At 33.1% G+C, this 19,940-nt stretch overlaps 3 protein-coding genes across 5 annotated transcripts in view; 2 read left to right on the top strand and 1 right to left on the bottom strand.

Moving 5' to 3' along the window:
• hppy (MAP4K3-like protein hppy) overlaps positions 1-16,163 on the top strand; it is a 38,132-nt gene extending 21,969 nt beyond the window's left edge. The window contains exons 9-23 of one of the 3 annotated variants that reach the window (XM_085207252.1): positions 35-195; positions 385-496; positions 960-1,010; positions 2,038-2,076; positions 3,044-3,912; positions 9,062-9,186; positions 9,291-9,372; positions 9,703-9,825; positions 10,016-10,165; positions 10,514-10,638; positions 10,899-11,031; positions 11,453-11,571; positions 12,063-12,186; positions 12,777-12,906; positions 13,192-16,163. In XM_085207252.1, coding sequence (XP_085063378.1) covers positions 35-195; positions 385-496; positions 960-1,010; positions 2,038-2,076; positions 3,044-3,912; positions 9,062-9,186; positions 9,291-9,372; positions 9,703-9,825; positions 10,016-10,165; positions 10,514-10,638; positions 10,899-11,031; positions 11,453-11,571; positions 12,063-12,186; positions 12,777-12,906; positions 13,192-13,291 — 2,443 coding nt within the window. In that variant the 3' untranslated portion in view covers positions 13,292-16,163. The remainder of the gene's footprint in view (positions 1-34; positions 196-384; positions 497-959; positions 1,011-2,037; positions 2,077-3,043; positions 3,913-9,061; positions 9,187-9,290; positions 9,373-9,702; positions 9,826-10,015; positions 10,166-10,513; positions 10,639-10,898; positions 11,032-11,452; positions 11,572-12,062; positions 12,187-12,776; positions 12,907-13,191) is intronic. The other 2 variants (XM_085207262.1, XM_085207269.1) reach the window with 2 other exon arrangements.
• Positions 16,164-16,943: 780 nt separating this feature from the next.
• Chrac-14 (DNA polymerase epsilon subunit 3 Chrac-14) lies at positions 16,944-17,526 on the bottom strand. Its single transcript, XM_085207283.1, has one exon. It carries the CDS (start codon positions 17,399-17,401, stop codon positions 17,042-17,044), a length of 360 nt encoding a protein of 119 aa, XP_085063409.1. The 5' UTR covers positions 17,402-17,526; the 3' UTR covers positions 16,944-17,041.
• A 1,558-nt stretch (positions 17,527-19,084) lies between these two features.
• Positions 19,085-19,940, top strand: part of LOC146540887 (uncharacterized) — a 50,728-nt gene continuing 49,872 nt past the window's right edge. The window contains exon 1 of the mRNA XM_085206630.1: positions 19,085-19,326. The gene's annotated coding sequence lies outside the window, so the exon portion shown is untranslated. The remainder of the gene's footprint in view (positions 19,327-19,940) is intronic.

The following is a 19,940-nucleotide window of genomic DNA, read 5'->3' as shown; positions in this document are numbered from 1 at the left end:
TAAAGTAAAAAAATAAAATTCCATGTTCGAACAGGCTAACGCCAGAAGACCAAATCGAAGCCAACAGACGATCAGGATTATACGATGACTCACCTATAATAGACTTGGACGCCGAGGACGATTTATCGATACCTAAAGTTATTAATTTTAGCGCAGAAGTTAATAGATGTGATGGCGATACTGTTAAACGTAACGGTAAGTTTGATACATGCTGTTTATTTTTTTTATTTTTATTAGATACAGTGCGCTGTTGAGTTCCACAATTTTGTATGCACTCGTTAATTTTAGTTACTAACTGGGGCATATCGTCATATGTGTTAGATAGATAGATACAGCATAAACCTATCAATGAAAAAGTTCTCATAAACAAAACTAAATTTTCAGCATATCATAGACAATCAAGCGAAGACTGGAGTGTCGCGTCACTCATGAGTTGTCCCAAACATAATCCGTTATCACAAGAATGTTCCACGGACAGTATGCCTACTAGCGAAAAGTAAGTAATTTTTATACAGAAGATATATATGTATTTTTTATCTATGGTGGTCAGTGGTAAAACTTAAGTTTTTTTACTTTGTGGTCTTGTTAATAAAAAAATAAGATTTAAGTTATTTTTAGTCTGTTATTATATGCTCTTGTTAATAAAAAGCATAAGGTTTTAAATTATTTTTAATCTACAATTGTACTTGATTTTTTTAGGCTGTAGTCTTTTTTATATAAAAGAAAATTATGTACTGTTTTCTAATCTGTGGTAAATTATGTAGCTTTTTTTTATTGATAAGACCAATTTTATTATGTTTATTTGTAGCTTTTTTGTTATGTGAATTTAGTTTTTTGTTTTTTTTTTATGCTAATACAGATATAATATGTTTATTTACATATTATTTTATCTCTTTCGTTTTTTTTTTTTTATCATAAGTATTACTTTCGTATTTATTTCTATGTATTTTCTATTATAGCAAGTGGTGTCGGGTCGTCACTGGTGACGATATATTAAGAATGAGTTTGAGGTAGTTTTTTTTCTAAATTTTCTTTCTTATTTTCTCAAATTTTTTTGAGTTTTCTTTTCAAAGGTTTGGCGACTTCTTTTTTTATTACTGTGTGAAGGTTTTTTTAATTAGATGATTAGGTCTTGGTCTTTTTCTCAATGTACAGCTTTTTGGAAATAAATGCAATTGTCTCTTGTTACTAACACTAGTTGTTAATAATTTTCGGTTTTTTTTTGTAATAAAATAACTAAAACTCATTAAAAGTATTTTATTTTAATAAAACATTTGCAGTTATTTCAAAGGCTTTTTAGCAAGAATGGCGATAAAAATGCAGTGTGTGAAGGTGTTTCAAGCACATACGTAATATGCTTAGAAACATTATTTTTTTAAATATATATTATGTCAAAATGTCGTGTTTTTTGCATGGGATTATGTGAAATTTTAACAAAGGCTTCATTCATACAGTCATTGTGATACATACAAAAAGGACCAACAATTATTTTGTATATATTTAAAATACATAGATTGTTATATATTTAGTGAAAATAAATATACTTAATTGAGGCTTTATGTTGTGATATACACATATTTTTATGAAATATGTATTTTTTATACACTCTGATCTGTTAGTTTGTGTTTTTTCCCGTTAATTTCGACAAAATACTTACATTTATAAGTAGTAATACTCCTTTAACGGAAAATCCAACTGGTGTACATTAGTTAGCGGTGTGGTCGGATATTATAGTTAGATCTATAAACACAATACACAGATTATAAATATTCACTCAATAGGAGACACTTAGAATATGGTCTAACGTTAGTATTAATAATATCAATTAATTCATAATGTTTTTACTAATTACTTGAATAGATATGAATTTTCCTAACCTGAAAGTGGAACTTGTGATCGTCTCGTATTTTTAAAAGTTATTTGAAATAACAAAAAAGCTGAATATGAAAATGATAAATAATCATACAACTTTGGACCATATATACTAAACATAAGAACCATATTGGTGTGTACGTCTGTACGTTTCTCTTGTTTTAGGAGCCTCTTACAATATATTGATGAAGAATTAATGCTAAGGTAAACACACAACACGTGCATGTTTGTGTAATCACTATTTTTCTGTAGATTTTGGAATAATAAACTTATTTCTGTGTTTCTTCGTATTTTATGAGGTTTTTCTTAACGGTAAAAAAAAGTTATATAAGACAGAGAACCTAGTGTCAAGACACTCTGTTCTCGGAAAACGTAGTGTCTAAATTAACATTGAATTTTGTTGGACAATTTGAAGTATTTATTTTAAAATATTTTGCAAACTATTTTTTATAACGTAATCAACGTTAGTTAGTGAAATTGATATTTTTTTATATTCGGTGTCTTTTAGTTCGTTTCGTTATTTTTTTTGTAGTAATATTGATATTGAGTAATTGTGATAAAATATTGTCTTATATTTTTTAGTACTTGCTCAAAATATCTATAAACATGCTTATAGTTTAAGTATATAATGTAATCTAGGGCTTTATAATTATATAGTCATATAATGTTTAATTTTGTTACAAAAATAGTATTTAAAATATGTAAGTTTATTATTCTAAACTCTATTCTTTGTTTTTGTAGCGTTGCTATATAGAACGCTTACATATTGGTCGTTATTACGTAATATGGAGTATTTAGAACCCATATCAAAATTCCTAGCTGTTACATGTATCGCATGTTTATGATTTATACGTTATTTGTGTAATTTAGTTTTATTTCATAAGTTTTATAATAAAAAAATACTCGTAGTCACCTAAAATTCGTATAAAGAAAATAAAAATTAAATTTGAACCATTCATAATTTTGATTCTCACATATTTAAGTCCCACGAGCACCACTTGTTATCTTAACCAGTGAATAACCGAATTATATTTAAAAATAATCCATTCCAATTTGTGTCTAACAGCACAGACCCCAAGCTTTCACGATAACACTGCATTACCCAGCTTTCTACTAAATCCTACAACAAAACTACTAAATCCTACTAAATTAGTAATATTCATACCAACAGGGCAACACTACCTCTAACGGCTGAAACAGCGAATATGTCACAAGCGACGAATTCTAGTCTTTCAATTCATGACCAACATTTGTCCCAATGTATACAATTAAAGCAGAACTTCCTAAATAATTCGACTACCAATGTCTACCAAAGCTTGGCTTCGAACTTCCAATCGCCTATTGGAGCTTCTTCTATTTCGATAGACGATCCGTTATCTAGAAAAGACGATATGCTTTTCGCGGATCAACAAGATGCAGAAATAACGGATACACAGTTAAGAAATACAAATTGTGAGTGTGGACTCTGTCCTAAACCAGAGACTAAAGAGAATAACACGCTTAGTGATCTACAAAGATCAGTGGCAAAGTGTTCTTGCGACGCTTGCAACTCAAATGGTGATATATTGAGCTACTATAGGCATTGTTCTAACCAAAACAACGATTCAGGCATTGTTTACTGTGAAACGTGTAAAAAACAAAAGATATCACTGTCGAATTTTCGAGCTTTGCAAATAGCTAATAGATTAAGGATATCGGATTCGGATAAAATAGAAAACGGCGGCGTATCAGATGATGATTTGTGTAGGAAAATAGATATGAGCTTAAATATGGATGATAAGAACTACGAACACAGGAAAAGGCATAATAGACACAATTCTGATTCGGTCACAGCGGGTATTGATCTAAGTCAGTTTTGTCAGTGTGAATTAGAAAGTACCAGTAAAAGGAAAACTTCGTCGGTTGACGAAATTTTCAAAATGGTAGACGAAAATGGAAGAGATGGTCAAAAAGAGTTGGTAGATGAGGAATTGAAAACGGGTCAGAGGCAAAGGAGTTTGTCGGACAGTCAGCGGGATAAGGCGAAAGTTGAAACTGATGGTAAGTTTATATAAATATATGATCTATAAATAGTACAAGTTTTACATAACAATAAAACTTGTATTATTGTGGAGAGACGATGCACAGCATCTGTGAGAGGGCGCTGTATACTTCCCTTTGATTATCCAATGATTTTCACTTCCGGTTGCTGTCTTCGACCAATCAGCGATCGCCGGAAGTCACGTGGTCTCAGGTGGTAGGGCGCCGGAACGTATAATAGGCGACACTACGCTTCTTACCTCATAGCAGATTCTCACCAGGAGCCTTAAAATGATGCTGTGCATCGTCTCTCCACAATAATACAAGTTTTATTGTTATGTAAAACTTGTACTATTATTTGGGATGTGACGATGCACAGCATCTGTGAGAGACGTGTTTATAACTCCTGGTTAAACCACAAAAAACATGAGTAACATTGTTTTATTTATAAGCAAATTGTTAATTGCTTAATTTTTTAATTCAATTAATAATCGCTCTGCCGGAAGCTGAGCCAAAATAATCTAACTTCAATTATTAGATTTACTTATAATTTGCATACAAACAAATTTTAAAAGATGATCCGCAACTCGCTGATAAGCATGAGTAGGAAAGGAAGCTCGCATAACCGTCTAAATAATAAAGCTAGACGTACTCACTTCTTTTGATAATAATTTAATAACCTGTTTATATAAGTATTCATTATTATTAATGAAGCCCTTGCGTAGCCTCACCTCTAAGTTACACAACAAAATTGTTACCTTTTGTAGCCTGTTTCCGGTGGTCTAGCTAGTTTCTTAATGTAGAACCTAGAAAAACATTTTTCTTAGGATGACACCACCGTCTCTAGAGCGTAATTTTCAACAGGTCACCTGTTTCACCAAAATATTTCTAAACGAAATATGATGTTAGAAGTACGAGCAGGATCGAAATGACAATGAAAATGTCGTCCGGTCTATTGGAAAAAATCTCCGGCTCAGACAGCGGGTCGTAGATTCCTTTTTTAACAACTATAATAAATTTATAGTAAGTAGACGCGTTCTAGAGTGGACACCACGCCTTGGCAAGCGTAATTAAAGACCGTCTTCCCGCTAGATGGGGTGACGATGCCCGCAAGGTGGCGGCAACGGCCGGATGCAGAGAGCCGAAGATAGAGCCCAGCGGCGCGCCATTGGAGAGGCCCACGTCCAGCAGTGGACGAGGACAGGCTGATGATGATGATGATGAAGTAGTTACCCAAGTTATTACCTTGTAATTGATGCCATTAGTACAACAAATTTATAACACTAGAGTATTTAATAGAATGCTCTATAAAATATTATGTACTTAGTCCAATAATATATTCTTATACTGGTCAAACCTTTGAACGCATTTGTAAAATTTAAGACTTGATTTCATTATCACATACTTTGAGTATTACAACTTCACAAAAGCATCAATGAATGCTTACCCGATCCGCAACCAGACCGACAATTCATGATATGAATGTCCTATCTGCTACTTAGGTACAGTCTTAAAGCAAACTGTACTTGATATACGATGCGTTAGAAAATGTGAGTTTATGAGCTCATTAGTTTTTCAACAAAATTCAGGCCGACTAATAATTATATCATTCTTCGAAGTGTAATAAAGTTATAAGTAATTGATACTACTATACATTTACATATAAAGGTATCCATTTTATAATATTTCAATTATCGCTTCTTAGCTGTATTTTAGAACTACAATAGTTCACTCTCTGAAATTCGCTTTTAGGAGCAACTTCACAGTGTCAAAATATACGATTTAAATACAGATGCACTCAATTTAAACGTCCGACTTCCCCGGACTTAATGATGTCGTAGACATCGAACATGCTCTCCGCCATATTGGAGTTGTGACTACGTGTACACCTCGCTAGCCAGGTTCAGTTTATGCAAAACTCATGGCAATATGCGGCGGAATATCTACGTTACGCACGTGGATATCGCCAAGGTATATATTATGTAACTACCTTTACACAGCCCTCATGTCCCATGAAGACGATTATTTTCATTAGCTTTCCCCAGCTTTAGAACCAAAGTTACAAAAAACGAATGAAACTTCTTGATAGTCTTTTTGCAATATTATTGTGTTTCATACTTTGTCGTATCCAACAACTTAGTAATAAAAGGTTGTCGTCTGTAATTCTCGCATTTCATATTTTGTCATATCTGACAACTTCAGTAATAAGCCGCTCAACTGGCGACTTTAATTTTAGTCTTGATTTGCCTTCTGAATTATTTAGCTGCCTTCTTTTCCTCCTTCTCTTGCTTCTTACTCTTGCTAGATGCAAATTTTACTTCTTTTTCCAAATACTAACATCAGTCGCCGTCGCATTTTCTAGCTGGATTCTTTTCTTCTAGATGGATTATAGATTTCTTCCACTACATCAGCTTCAATTCTGATGGCTACTCGAATGCACCACAGGGATGTACGGTATCTATTATATAGTACGTCAGCTATAAAATACTTTTGCCGCGGCACTCGCGGGGATGTGCACTCCTTTTTATAATACTTGAACCCGCTATTTTAGTCAGTTTTTTAATTTAGTTTTCACACATTGCTTCTTTTTATCCATTACTCAACCATCCATATCCTATTGGTTTGCTTTATCAGTTGTAGAACGTGAGTCGAGCTATTTTCTATCCTTGCTTTCTCGAACCGCTTGAAAATTCTTATTGGATAAAGCCAGAGACGATATGGAGAATGCTCATTATTAAGTCAAAAAGAGTTTTCAGAGCCCCCAAACCATCTACACCCGTTTCCGATATACCCATAGGCAGCCTCCGTATTTCTTAACACCATGTATACAGGAAGATACGGTTACATTTAAATAAAATTATTAACAATCATGCAACACCCTTGTACTAAGTTCTGGGCTTGTGTTACCCGTCGGCGGGTTCTCACTCCATACTTCCGATATCCGGTATGCACTGATACTTGACAATTGCTAATGTATAATTAAACGTGCTAGAGTTTCATACTCAACGCATGCTTCTCAATTTTTGATGCATGTACGGTTGACGAAGGTCTAACTGCTTCAAATAATCTTGGAAAAGGATTATTAGTGGCATGGAGGTAAATGGCTAGATGCATTCCCGCGATTAAACCGGGAAGGGCCTACGGAGCCCAAACCATCAGCCACTGCCTCCGATACGCTCAGAGGCAGCCTCCTTATAACTGCCCCCCTCCCGTACAATTGAGAGCAGAAATAGTACCGAGCTTTTTTAAATTCTAATGTACGGATAAATGCACTTTAAAATAGTTGGACATACCTTATGTCAAGTAATAGCCCGAGTCCCTCTTAAGGCAACTAATATAAGGTGACTGGCTAGAACTTTTGCCGAAGAGGCCATACAGAAGATCCCGTGATTGCTAAATACTCTGGAGCCCATTGCTAAATGTTATGACGTTCACAGCGATGGCAGTAACCATGAATAAGCAGCAAATCCACAATTCTTTTATCCTCACTCCTCCGGGATTGAGAAAATGAACCTCCGATATTCCGTGTTTGAAACACTTTTCCTGCCAGGAGGCTTTGAAATTGTCTTCGAATCCTTGTGTCTAATTCTTCCGAGTATTCGCCTGCAATTGTCAAAAGAAGCCAAAAGAAAGTTCCACGCAGATTTATCCATTGTTATTCGTTAACTCGCTTAGGATACGCTCCCAGCGATTATAACATTTCAACAACGTTAGTAATTATCCTATTACAAAAAAATAGACAGACTTATATATGTCGCAGAATAAGGTGGTTGGAACCGGAGCTTGTTCCGATCCCATTTCTAATTGTCATCGATCGGTGTCACGTCAGAGTGACAGGCAACGCCATCTGGTTTTGACAACTGGCAACTATTAAATAATCCGCTTCCCTGATATATATGAGGAGAACAGAATTTTTTATATATTTGATAACTCGCTCAGGATACGCTCCTAACGAATTTATCGTATTTAAACGAAGGTAGTATATTAATGGATAATACAATAAACAATAATACAATAAACTCGGTGAAAACCGATTTATTTAGTAAACTCCGTTTACATCGCATGACATTATGCCGAGAGCGTTATACAAGCGATGAGTCCTCTTGCTTTTTGCAATGCCCGTTAGTTGAATAAAATTGGGCCATAACTGCTGAAAATCTGAGACATACCTAACCTTATTGTAGGTTATAACACAGCCGTGTTCGGTAAGCTCAGAATCCACTACAGTATTGGTATATATAATACCAAGCAATAGAACAGTATTACATGCATGTAGAAACTTGTTACACAAGAGATTCAAATGACTCACCCGTTGTCCATTTTGTTACCTTTGAATTTCACAAAAGCAAATTCTCTTGATGAGGATGACCATCTTTGCTGGAGGCCTTCCCAGGAGTAGGCCCGATATAGAAATCCGGTTCACGATGTGAAGAACTTCCACCTCCAACACTACACTTACCACAGCACTTTCACTTTTAAACGATGTTACTCTAATGGGAAATAACGACGCTATGAGGTAAGAAGCGTAGTGTCGCCTATTATACGTTCCGGCGCCCTACCACCTGAGACCACGTGACTTCCGGCGATCGCTGATTGGTCGAAGACAGCAACCGGAAGTGAAAATCATTGGATAATCAAAGGGAAGTATACAGCGCCCTCTCACAGATGCTGTGCATCGTCACATCCCAAATAATATATAAATAATATGATCAATTAGCCTCGAAAAATCTTTACATAAATTGTATTCTATGTGTTATTCAGATGTGTAAGCTATATTACTGTAAAGATTCATCTAAATCCGTTCAGCTGTATTTGCGCGAAAGTATAAGAGACATCCATCCTCACAAACTCTCTTCTAAACCTTAATTCTAAATTACCAACTAACTCCCATCTGCGTAAAATGTATATTTATTTAACCGCCGTAGATTTGATTCATTTGGCTAGGGACAGAACTAAGTATGCGAAGTTGACTGCCAACCTTCACTAGTTGGAGAGGCACATTAAGAAGAAGAAGAAGAAAATTTATATGATAATCTAAAAACAGTTTACTTATATAATACATAGATAATAAAATGAATGTCATGTTTGTATTATCTGTCATCTTTTTCATATCGTCCATAATGTCTGAACGAAACACATTATTTTTTTTTAATATTTATATACATTATAGTGGCAACGACCCCACCAGTACCACCGCGCAGAGCACGCGGGCGTCGAACCCGCACTCCTCCTCGACCAGCACCTAACGGACTACCGCCCACACCTAAAGTGCATATGGGAGCTTGTTTTTCAAAGGTAAAATGTCACAAAAATCTGTTAATCCGAGATGTATTAGTGTTAATAATCCCACTTGGGGCAAGAGTTATTAAATATTTCATTACTTTGAGTGGGATTTGCAGGTGTTCAATGGCTGTCCGTTAAGGATAAATTGTACCGCGTCGTGGATACACCCGGATACGAGGGACCAGCATATCCTTATAGGTAAGATATTTTTCTTATTTTTGACTGAAGCTTAGATGCTTGATATCTTATCGAATACTGTACTTTATTTATTTGAAACGTCAGTATGTAAATTTTTTATACATTCTGATTATTTAACACTAATTTAAAACCCTCTATGGTAAATGGCAAAATTCTAAATGTTTTATTTTATTCAACCTATACAGATCACGCTTATCACTGACATTATAAATATAACAAATTGAAACCGACCAAAATTAAAACCAATTTTTTGCCCTAAGTTTAAAATACGATCCTAACTAATACATATTGCCCCAATATAACCAAAAATATATTTCGTACCCAACCCAGGCGCAGAAGAAGGAATATACACGTTAAACCTGAACGAACTCCACGAGACGGCGATGGACCAGTTGTGTCCGCGGCGGACTATATGGATGCACGTCATTAAAGATGTGCTGATGTCGTTATCGGGTAAGTGGAATTATAGTTGAGAGGTAATGCGTTTTGAGAGCAACACACTTCTTTCTCTTAGGTTTTACCTATTTAATTTTTCTTATTCCTATTGTTTTCCCTTTCTCTCCTTTATCCTTAAATAAATAAAGATACAACAAGATTACCGAATATCATGAGATAACCCATTAATTTACCTTCACGTTTCCAGGTAAAACCCCCTCCCTATACCGTCACGAGCTCCTGGCGCTGTCGGGATCGGGGCGCTCCACGCGGGGCGGAGCGCGCTCCCTCAGGGTACTTCCCCCGCGCCTGCTGCCGCGCAGGTTCGCACCCACCACGCGCGTACCCGACACCAGAGGTGAGTCGTGGTGTAGGGGACCAATGGTATGAAAATGTTTAGAAAAGTACTAACATTTGAACGTAGAGTCAAATCCGCACCTATTACTTGCCGTTAAAGAGCTCGTCGCTAATTAAGCCATACGATCATGTCGAGCTCCGTTAGAATTCTTATAAGTTTGTTAATATTTTCCTTTCGTTTATGTCTGATTAATATTATTTAAAACGTAGGTAGTTAACTATTTTAGGATATTGCATCCTGTAAGAAATTGTTGGTTTCACCAAAACTGAAATTGTACAATATATATAATATAGATTGTACGTTCGTAAAGGCGTAACAAAAAGTACATATATTAATTTATTGTAATAGGTTGTATCCGTTGCGCCGTCGCCCGCAACCCCTACAACGGATACAAGTACCTGTGCGGGGCGACGCCCGCTGGGCTGTTCCTGATGCAGTGGTACGACCCGTTGAGGAAGTTTATGTTATTAAAGGTAAGGGTAGAGTTACTTATATTATTTATATTAAAAAAGTACAAACATGTGAAACGTGTGATGTGATGTAAACGCGATGGTTGTGGGCCGATTCCCATATGAGGAAATTATTTCTTTGGTAGATTCATTTACTTTGCTAACATACTTACTAAGATTTTTAGTTTCATAGAAAGTCAAATTAAAATAAGTTTTGCTATTAAAAAAGTATAACTTCTCAATATTTTCCAATTTCAATTTTTTTTTATGATTTTGCAAAACAGAATATAGAATGCGTGTTACCATCGCCCCTACTATCATTCGAACTGATCATCACTCCGGAGCTGGAGTATCCGTTGCTCTGCGTCGGTGTCACAAGGAAACCCTTGCGGTTGAACCTCATTAATATTAACTCGGGTAAGATATATGTTTATGTATGTATTTATATTATTAAAATATAATCGTACATATCTTAAAAAAAGGGATAGTTAAGAAAAAAAATCACAAATTTTGTTAATGCCATTGTGGCGCTGCGGCTCAGTCTGACTGTAAAGACGATGCCACGGCTAATATTCTAGGAAATTAAATATATAATATTTTCATTTCCTCGCTATGGTAGCAAGGCGAAGCCGCGGTGTTGAATTCCGCCATTAAACACGGAATAACAGCTGCCGGAATGCCGAGAAACATACAGCATGAAATTAAGAAAATGATTTAAATTTCAAGGTTTCAAAGTTTTCATATGTATAGACATAGATGTAAATGTAATTTGATATAAAACAAAATTCTTCAATTTTTTCCACGTTTTATTCATATATTTTTCTATTAATTTACACAGGTGCAACCTGGCTCCACTCAGAGGAGCTGGACCTATGTCCGGGGGGCTCCAACACAGTGATACCTCGCCCTGAACGTCTACACACTCTGAGAGCGGTACATCAGTTGGATAAGGATTCTGTGAGTTTATTGCTACATATGTGTTTATAATCCGTCAATGTGTCGCACTACGGCGACGATCGATTGTAAACGCGCCTTTTTTGGGGTTAATCACCTCCCATTTGGAATTTTTGTGGGTAAAAATTAGTTAGATTTGAAGTTCCTTGTCTTAGTATTTCCAAAAAAATTAATTGTATAACCATAATGTACACATAATAAAAATCGAATAAACCTGTTACTAAGATGTGAGATGTAGACGTCTGTCTGGTATTGTGGAAAAATTGCGATCGTTAATTACCACTCAAATAATAATTATACTGGTAAGAATACACTATAGCTATAATGTTGTAGTGATTATTATTGGACGGATCTCCAATGATAGGAGCCTACTGTCTTATCACTTGGTTCTCAAGTGCCCCCTGCGTGAACTTGAAGCGTAAAGCTAAATACAAACAAAAACATTGTCCACTGAATCACGATGGCGTAAAACTAAAGTTTCATATCAATTTCAGGTCCTAGTTTGCCACGAGAATGTAGTAGACATAATATCGGTGTTGCCGTTCGAGAGGAGAGACGACCGACGGCGCAGCAAACTACCATCGCGTATACAGTTCGACTTCCACATTGATAGTATATGTAAGTATTTATTTATGTTTTATTTTAAACTTATTAACGGAAGTACAAATGATGTGGCTGCTAGTGAATATATGTCCGTTATTCTGCCAATGTATCTCGCTTAATTCACAGATGTTCTCACCATTTCTGGTAACTTCTCTCATTGTAAAATGATCAATTTTCTAGGCTAACTGAAAAGGCCTCTAATATATCATGTCCCTATTTTCCGGATTTTTCGTAGTTCAACATTGATCCCAGTAACCGGTAGTTCGGCTCATTTCTCACTACAAGCCTCAGAATATACTTCTATGACTTTCTTCAAAAATAGTGCAATAGTTTCCCCTTGCCTTCTGCATCACACACTTTAGGGGTTATTTATACTCCAAGGTTGCAGAAGCCTCTTCCATCTAGTTATCCAGATCGCCAGAGCTTTGTTTCTTATCTAGCAAATGGCTCTGCTGCAGTTCTCTAGTTATTCGCCAGAACCAGTTAAAGGCATGTGAGATGAAGGATGGGTGGACCTTAGTCCATCCATCCTTCTACTTAATCCTCTTATATGACCTCTCACTCTTCAAAAATACATTGATTAATCTGTTTTTTTTTTCTTTAAGTATGTCTAGCGGACTCGGTGCTGGCGTTCCACCGCCACGGCGTTCAGGGGCGCTCTCTCCGCAACCCCACCACCGTCACGCAGGAGATCACCGACTCATCGCGCGCGTACCGCCTGCTCGGACACGACAAGTTAGTACACTATCACACCACTAAACACTAAACCACTACACTTACAGGTATTTTACTTTCCTAAGTATAGAATATAATACTATAAAATAGTTAAAAAATATTTCTAATATTACATAATGACGGTACTCGAGTCGTATTTGATAGTATAGAGTACTTCACTCCACACTATTCACTATATAGTATACATCTTTATACACTACACCACTATATCTACTACTATGTTTTCCGAATCTTGATCAATTTCATCCATATATATATATATTTTAAATCGTTTAAATATTACAGAGTGGTGGTACTCGAGTCGCATTTGCTCCAAAACAATACTTTATCGGGTGAAGATGGCAACGATTTATATATTTTAGCGGGACACGAAGCTTCCTACTGAATATATTAAAATATATGTCTACATACATATATGTATGTATGTTACATTATAACTACTAAACATGTTTGTTATAAACAACTGTATGAAATATCATGAAAGAAACATTATTCCGCTACAAAAGTTGAAATATTCACAATACTATGGAATTATGCATTTATTTAATTTCTTAAGACTATGTTAAATAGTTTAATGAATTAAATTCATATTTGTAAAATAGGTGCAGGTTCATATGTAATTAAAAAGTGACAGTTCTCTTACAAATTTGGCAATAGAATTTTCTTTTTTTTTCATATAAACATGTAATTTATTTGCTCACAATATTTTTTTAGGCAAATTAATAACTGTAATTATTTTATTTAATAAAATTAATTGTAGTATCCAAATTTTTAAAAAAACCACTAATCAAAAAAGAAAATTCAATGAAATACCCTGATAGTATTTAAATAAAGTGTAATAAAATTAAGTATTTCCGTGAAAATTAGTTTAGAAGATACCCTTATAGCACTGCCATTAATTTATATCCAAACTGGATGTATTCGAAGCAATAATTAATTATATCGAACTGTCTGTTTCCCACTTCTTAGAAAATAGATTGTCTCTAGATATCCGTAATTTTGAAATAAAAAACCAATCATTTAGTGTTGCCCGTTTAAAAAATATTTAAGCTTAAATTATTAGTGGAATTAATTTATTGTATATTACTATGAAATTTCTTAAAAAATAGATTAAAATGAGTTTTCTTTTTAGTTATAATGGACATCGACGCACAAACAGTTTAATAAATAATGTGTTTTTAACAAAGGTTATTTTTTGTTTCAAAATGCGGTATTGACTAACTTTGAAATGAGAAATATATTTACTATACTATTTAGTACTAACTTTAAAATGTCGGCACAGGTTAAAAATCTAAATTAGTCGGAAATAATGTAATCATTTTTAGTTTTTTAATCTGTGCTAAAAACAATGTGAAACCATATATGTGATCGTGTAACGTTGAAACGTTAACAAAATATATTAAAAAAAGACAATTTTTCTCTATATATTATATTAAAGTAAATCTTTAATTCAAAGTAAAAAAGCTCCCTTTTTTGTAAATAAAAATATTCCAGTTAGTTGTAGCCATTTGTATTATAACAATAGCTTAGATGTAATTAAAATGTATTTAATATTATTTTTGAGTGAAAGTGGACTGTTTTATTTATTTTATATGCTCTATTTTGTATGCAATCTGTTTTTTTTAGGAATACCTTCTGGTACCGGTTTGTTCGACAGTTGTGTTGAAAATTAAAAAGCTGTATTTAATATAAATTTTAATTTTGGCTGAATTTTCAATTTAGCTTGTAATATGCATTTTTTCATAATATTTGTTGATTTTTTCAATGTCTAGCAACACTTAGCAACCATAATTTTTTTGTGCACAATGTTCATTAATGCCAGTGTAGTGTCATTTCTCATGAGATTGATTTAGCTTTTTGTGTATCTTTTGTTTTTTTTTAAATAACCGATAAACTAATTTAAATTAAAAGATACACGTATAAGGCTCATGACTTAGCACATTAATTATTAGACAATTATTTTCTTAACTTTTCCCAAGATGTTTTTGTATATTATTTTGGGAATTTTAAGCACCACCTATTTATTTACTATTTTAACTGACTGTAACATCAAATAATCCCGTTTATTTACACTACGAATAAACTTTTTATTTTCCATTTTTTGGTTTTTATTTTTTTGTTCAGTTTCATTTACTTTCTTTTCATATTTTTAATTTTTGTAGTTTCATTACATATTCATTTTATTATGAATTAATTTCTTATATGAATATGAATTAATTTTATAGTAATATCTTCCTTATCGAATTTTAGATTCTGTAATTTTTTGTATAGTGTAGTTTAATTTGGAAATAAATCTTCCAATAATAAAATTCCCTTGCAATAGAAACTTGTAGGTTGTATGTTTTTTATTTAAACGGCATTTAGTTTCATTTAAATGTACATTTATTTTATTATTAATTTGTAGTCTCTTTGCTAGTATTCTCACAAGTCACTCTTAAATTGCCAAAACTTACAGGCAAATGGACTGAGTAAGGCTGTATTATCCAGTGATAGAATATAGAGATTACCAATTTGGTATTTATTACAATTTATTATAATATTGTTCTCGGTTTACATAGTTTTATATAGATATAAGGAAAATAACACCAATAAAGTGGCAACACTGAAAGGTTTTAGGATAGCAGTTCAAAGTAAATTTTAAAATTTAAAAGTATTTATTAATAATATTTCGAAAATATAAGAAAATAAGTCTGGTATAAGCATATAATGCTTAACTTTCTTTACAAGCTTCACGCTAGCTATGTATTTCAGTTTTAGAGCTATGAGGCCATTCATAAATTATGTCACACTATGAAGGGGTTGTCGAAGTGTGACAAGGGTAGGATACAAATTTTCATAATATTACATTTCAAAATATAATATATAAACATAATTTCAAAACTGTTGTTTTTATTTAATAATTTGTAAGTAGTGAGTCTCACATATGTGACAGACTATGACAGGGGGGGATTGAAAATCATGATATTTGTGTGACACAATTTATGAATGGCCAAAATTACGATTTTGAATAGAATTTAGAAACTTTCTCTATTCTTATATATAAAAATAAAATTTCAAATTGATTGTAAAATGAAGAATTATAAAATTAGTATAGGTTTTTCGAAATTATTAGATATATTATATTTTCGTTAAAGAGGGTAGCGTACCTTGGGGTGTACATACATAGGTAGATGTAGGTGTAAAGGAATGTCAAATTTCAATGTTATTCCAGATTGTTTCTGAATAAAATTTATTCCTGAATAAAATAATTAAATTAATATGTGTTTTATTTATTTTATAATATGATTTTAATTATATGCACACAATGGCAGTGTCATGGCGCAGTAAAACAGCACTTATCTGCAAACATGATGCTTATTGATTCAATTTCCACCAATATAAAAAATATTCAATTTTTCTCATTTTCAACTCTGGTAGACAAAGTGCAACATTAAGTTTTAACACTTATTACGTAGAGTATCAACAAATAAGTGGAGCATGGAGAATAGAATTTCTCAACATTAGGTTCCCTCTTCTCTTTAAAAAATGGATATTTGTTTAATAAACAATTATTGATGATGTAGAAGAGCAACTGTTTTTATCACCTTTTGCTATCAAACAAAAATAGAAACAATTTGAGAGCTTAATAGAAACAATTAAGCTCTCTGAATACAACATATTTTATATTACCCTAAAAAAGATAATCTATTAATGAAGAAAAGTTGAGGTAAGGTCATTCTGGCCCCACATGGGCTAGTCTATCTGTAAGTGATGGTCGTGAGTTGAATTTAAAGTTGCAAAAGTAATTTGCTCTTGATTTCATGCTCTGACAATGTGAAATCATGGGAGTAGGAAGGGGGAGAACAGGGGATAGTTTAATAAGAAATTTAAACTACTCATATATTGACTACTTTACAGTCACAATTTTAGTTGTCATTAAATATAGTGTATTAATTAATTTTCAGTTATTTCTTTCACAAAAGCTTATTTTCAATTATAATTGGTTTATAATAAATTAGACCTACCACTTATTTTTGACATTTTAATGAAAGAAAGGCTATATGAAAATACTTATTTATTAACGACAACATTTCAATTCACCATTCATAGCCTTAAAACACGTTTATACATACAAACAATTTTATGTTATATCACACTATTCATCTTCCACCATTTCCACATCATCCACTTCGTCCTTCTTCTTCCCTGAAGCCAATTTTTTCGCTGACGCAGCCAATTTATATTGCTCTAAAGCATTTCGTAAAGGCTCCACGAACCTATCGAATTCTATATCAGCCATAGCCTCAAGAACATCTTGACCAGTTAACGCTTTTCTTTTGTTGTTTTTTACAATATTGGTCGCCGCTGAAGTAACGTATAAAACAAAAACCGACGCAGCCTTAGCGAGACCAGTCCGGCCTTCTTTAGATATTGCAATACCTTCTGGCAAAGCTTCTTTTACAATTCTGGTTACTACTGTTAAAGGTAAATTGAGGTCTTCTAGTTTTTCAGCCATTTTTGTGTGATTTTAGTTAAATATTCACTGTTTATAACATGCTTTGTAAGTATAAATATAACCGCCAAAAGCGCAAAACTGAACCTGAAGTATTGCGATTTGCGGATGCGGATTATTTAATACGTCACTGTCATTTAAATTCATCTTTGACAGTTTTCTTACGTTCAAAAATATTTGAATTATTTTTTGCTTTTAAATTATAAAATAAAATTAATACTATTATCGTTTTAGGTTAGTGTGACTGTAAACGCTACTAGTTGTGGATTCAACATTCTATATTCTGTATTCTATTCAATTTAGTTAGCTTCATGCTGTATCCCTAGCGGGATAGTCAGAGAGTTACAGTAGTTTTATATTGATACTAGCCGAACTGGGAGGCTTCGCCCGCTTGAACTATAGGAATATTCAGTAAATGTATTTATGAAATTATTTTACCAATTGGTGAGTTAGTGGTAATGGGTGAATTCTAAAAAAACCGCGAAACACGTGTTCCACGAAATATTTTTAAAAGTCTGAATTTAAAATTTTATAAAAATCGGTGCCGATTTAAAAAATATCCATACAAATAGGGGTTCAAACCCCTATTTCATCCCTTTAGGGTTAAAATTTTTCAAAATCCCTTTTTAGTGAATGTCCAGATTACGAAAATAAACATCTTATCTGTCCAAATTTCAAAGTCATGCTATATCCTGCACACAACAAGGTAGGCAGGCAAGTTCCATCGAATTCTGGAGGCATTACGTGCTGAGTGGCAGAACTCAACGCCGCACTTTGCCTCGATACCAGAGCGAAGAAATGGAAATATAAATTTTAATAAATATTTCCTTTCCTCGAGTGGGGACCGAACCCATAACCAGTCGATTTTGCAGCACACTCTGTGCCCTTGCGCCACGACTGGCCTTATTATTCTATGAAATTAACAAAATATCTAAAATGAACGTAATTCAATAATCTGACACAAAGTGACGGTTGTGGGCTCTAATACCGTTTTGAGCAATATAAAATGCAGCGTTGGGTTCCACCATTAAACTCGTAATGTCTACATAGTATATTAATCGCTCGTATCTGTTTATCTTTTTCATCAGATACAAGAAAAAATATTATATAAAGGTACATTTTTATATTTTAAACTATACTTTTTTATTTCTTTATACTTAATAATTATAAGCAGGTACTGACCATTACTCTCAAAGTAAGTATATTTTCAATTGTTATCGTAAAATATAAATGATTAAGGGAATCACGATTGTCCTCTTTTCTTGATTTTGCGTTGTTCAGTTTGCGCAAACTCAATAAGCGCGCCATTTTCGACGTATAGTGACGTGCTTGAATTTGAATTCAACGATTAAATGTAACAATCGATTTTTTTATTCGATTAAGTATATATTTAAATAAGTAATATTTTTATATTAAATTATTAATCATTTTGTATGGACCAATTAAGATTATTTAACAAAAAAAAACAGTTAACTACTCATTTATGCAATGATAAATGAAAGTAAATATAAATTGAACAATAGGTATATAACTATAAGAATTTAACATTAATAATGTATGTAATAAAACCATTGTGATTTGTATGGTTTCTTGTATAGATTAACGATTAACTTTTTTTGATAGTTACTAAATAGAAAAAAATCGTAATGATAGTACTCCATCTCTAGTTTTTAAGTCAGTGCGGCACAGTTAGCGAGGAGGGAGGACGTTTTCTCGCGCATTTATCGATCTTTCCACACCGACAGTGTTATTGTAATGTTTTACTTAAAAACATGACAAATAATACATAGTCTTACAAACAAGCAGTTATTTATAGTATTATTGTGGTTTTCATTTACTTTCCAATTTAAATAATTCTAAGCTTATTGACATCTCTGTACAGTGTTATAAGAATTGAAAAGGAAATCGTGTTTTGGATGTTAAGTTAGGTAAGTTTTTGTTTTTCTCATGATATAAACATATAATATTTAAATTTTATTATATAAAATATATTCTGTTTCTTTTAGCCCTAAAGTTTATGTGAAAGAGATGGCTATTTAGCTACAAGATTGCCTTTTGTACATTGGTTTTGGTCATCTAATTAAATCCTAAGTAAGTTTGTAATTTCAGTATCTTTGTGGTGTACAAGTAAAGTTATAATAATGATATAATTATTATTCAAAATAACATACAATTATATAAATTATTTAAAATAACATGAACTACAATATTAGAACAAAAGTAACCCATAGCGACCTTCGTTGTAAACAAATGTACGGATATAAAATTCAATATAAACGTTCCCGATAAGAAAATTATTTTCACGATGTATTTTACGAGCGTTTGAAATATTTATGCAAATGCGTTTTATCACATAAACAACACAAGCAACTATAACTTATAAGTCATGTTACATACATTATCTGTGAAATTAATTTTCATACGAAGATTCCTTCACGCTTCATCGTGTTGTTCATTCAATATTTACATTTGTGACGAAACAATATGTTACAGAATTGAATATAAATAGTGTTTAAAAGGGGAAAAAATATTAATTATTAAC

The sequence above is a fragment of the Heliconius melpomene genome, chromosome 1 (assembly GCF_056956725.1).
Source record: "Heliconius melpomene rosina isolate 202511_hmr_F chromosome 1, ASM5695672v1, whole genome shotgun sequence".
Classification (NCBI taxonomy): domain Eukaryota; kingdom Metazoa; phylum Arthropoda; class Insecta; order Lepidoptera; family Nymphalidae; genus Heliconius; species Heliconius melpomene.
This window is presented reverse-complemented; position numbering and strand designations above follow the sequence as displayed.

Bases quoted from the DNA above. Each gene is read 5' to 3' on its own strand.
- Chrac-14 (XM_085207283.1), bottom strand. From the start codon at position 17,401: ATGGCTGAAAAACTAGAAGACCTCAATTTACCTTTAACAGTAGTAACC.